At 46.6% G+C, this 2,500-nt stretch overlaps 1 protein-coding gene across 3 annotated transcripts in view; it reads left to right on the plus strand.

Annotated features, from left to right (window-relative positions):
* LOC119578914 overlaps positions 1-2,500 on the plus strand; it is a 36,867-nt gene that overhangs the window by 17,755 nt on the left and 16,612 nt on the right. For 2 of the 3 annotated variants that reach the window (XM_037926588.1, XM_037926586.1), the window contains exons 2-3: positions 826-1,061; positions 1,353-1,524. In XM_037926588.1, the coding sequence (XP_037782516.1) occupies positions 1,422-1,524 (103 nt within the window). In that variant the 5' untranslated portion in view covers positions 826-1,061; positions 1,353-1,421. The remainder of the gene's footprint in view (positions 1-825; positions 1,062-1,352; positions 1,525-2,500) is intronic. The other variant, XM_037926587.1, reaches the window with a different exon arrangement.

Raw genomic sequence — 2,500 nt, forward strand, 5'->3', positions numbered from 1 at the left:
GGCCTCTGGGTCAGTTTAACTCAGAAAGTGGCGACCGCCTTGAGATCTTGCAATCATGGTGTGCTTCTGAGGTCAGGATGCACTACCTAGCTTCTTCATTGCCTCGGATACTGCGAGAGGAGCTTTGTTTTTATATATTTGATATCCGTTTATCCTGGCATCACATATCTTTTTCATTCTGTTATTTTTTATAGTTCTCCCTTGTAGTGGAGGCAGCTTCTGCCACATTGATACTTATCACTTACCGGGCCGACGGGAGCAAGTGGTCGGTCTGCTGAGAACAGAAACACCTTTCATACTCCTGACATTTTCACCAGAATAGCAGCTGGTTTTATCAAGGCTTGGATAAACCATGGATGCTCTGAAGTCACATTGTTGTGAAGGAAGCAAACTTTATTACTATCGCTTTCTACTGACAAAAAATATTTCTGTCTTTGGCTGTTATAGAGTTTCTGCCATTAAGCTGACGTGTATATCTCTTGTCAGTCCTTATTTCTGCAGTATGTCCTTCAGTCTTCCTTACCTCTTGTGCAGTATGATATGGATATAAAATCATCTGCTATTCACTTTAATTAACTACTGGCGTTTCTTCCTTCTTTCGTCTGAGATGCAGATGGGCGAGTCTTTCCAAATCTTTGTATAGCTTATTCATGAAATCATTACTCTATCAGTCTGTTACTTCTTGAGCTCTGCCGCTGAAATGGTTGAAGATAATCTCTTTCCAAATAGAAAATGCATCTGCTTCTCCAAGAGACAGGAGGAGGAGACGCCACTCCCTCCGCCCCACTAAAGTCAAGTGAAGATCCGTTTCTTGCCCGACCTCAGAGCCCGAGGACTGGACCAAGCCGTCGCGAACGAGGGACCCGACGGGCACTAACCTGGAGCGCCCCGCCCCTCCCACCCCCGCGCCCGCCACTCCCTCCCCGCGGCCCCCCTCCGCTGCCCAGCCCCGCCACCACCTCCGCCGCAATTACCATCCTTACGTCTCCTCCTCCGCCTCCGCCATCTCCAGCCCTGCCAGACCCCGCGTCCCCGTGTGCAAGGAGCCGTCCGCGGTCAAGGTAAGACTTGCTGACTAACGGTTCCTTACCTTAGGCATCGATCGACGGCGAATGGCACCAGTGCCGTCGGGATGTAAAGAGAGGGATTGGCTTTGCTGGGCCCGCTGATCATGGTGACTTATGCTTTGAGTAGTGAAGGGATTCCCTCCATCCTCAACGGACATGCTTCCATAATACTTTTTTCTAAACCCTCATCCTATTGCCATGCTCAATGCCTAGTTCTCTCCTCCCATTTCGCCGTGTCCTCCGTGTCCCCGATTTCCTATCGACCTCACACTCCTTTCCTGGCAGGTGTGCGTGGACCTCGACACCACTCAATGGTACAAGCCTCCCCGGCCTCCCAAGGACAAGATTCGACGAATGAAGTCCTCGCCAGCTGACGAAACCACGCCGCTGCTCTGGGCCCCTTCCAAGGACGCGCAGGGGGATCCCTTGTGGAGACGCTCCTATACTGATTCTGAAGGTGAGAAGGATGAGAGAGGGAAGGGGAGGAGGGAAGGAGGGAGAGGAGGAGAGAAGGAGGGAGAGGAGGGGGAGGATGAGAGAGGAAAGGGATTGATGGAAGAAAGAAGAGGAGGAGGAAGAGGGGGGAAGGAGGGAAGGAGGAAGAGGAGGAGAGGAGGGAAGGGAATGAGGGAAAGTAAAGATGAAGAGGAAGGAGGGTAAAGAAAGGGAGGGAAGGAGGTAAAGAGAAAAAGCAAGGAGTGAGAGGATGGAAGTCAGAAAGATAAGGAAAGAGAGGAGAGAAGGAGGGGGGGACGGATGAAATTTTATTTGATTGTTTATTGAAATGATACTAGACATAACATCAGATCCATACCAGCTGGCTCCTCAAACAATCCCATTACGGGTTCCCACTAACTGAAGGAATTAATAACCAATAGCTCAAAGTAACTGTACAGCACACAACCCTTGACGATTATAAATTTTAAACAAACTAATCAAACATCATATATATATATATATATATATATATATATATATATATATATATATATATATATATATATATATATATATATATATATACATATCCTGTAGCCTGTGTTAATCAACAAGATCAGATACGACTGTTCCATTGCAGAGCTTACACGAAGTTAGACCAAGGCCTCTGTACTCCCATTAATATTCAGTCGCGAGTGGAGGAAGTCTCATTATAAGCAACTGATGTCTGTTAACGTACCTGTAGATTGTATACACAAACTATATCGATATCTACTGTTGCTGAGATTCTATCCGCCTCCCGTTTCTCAATTCTAAATAAAGCGACGTCCAATCCAAACAAAGTTTTGAACTTCTTTCTTAAATAAACATTGCATTCGATTCTTTCCGCTGTTTACATACCATCCAATAACCCACTGCCTCACCCGTTTCTTTGCTTTGTCGTTCTGTTAACAGTGGATGCAGCGATTTCTCTGATCCTACTTTCATTACACGGG

This window comes from Penaeus monodon, chromosome 11, assembly GCF_015228065.2.
Source record: "Penaeus monodon isolate SGIC_2016 chromosome 11, NSTDA_Pmon_1, whole genome shotgun sequence".
Lineage (NCBI taxonomy): Eukaryota > Metazoa > Arthropoda > Malacostraca > Decapoda > Penaeidae > Penaeus > Penaeus monodon.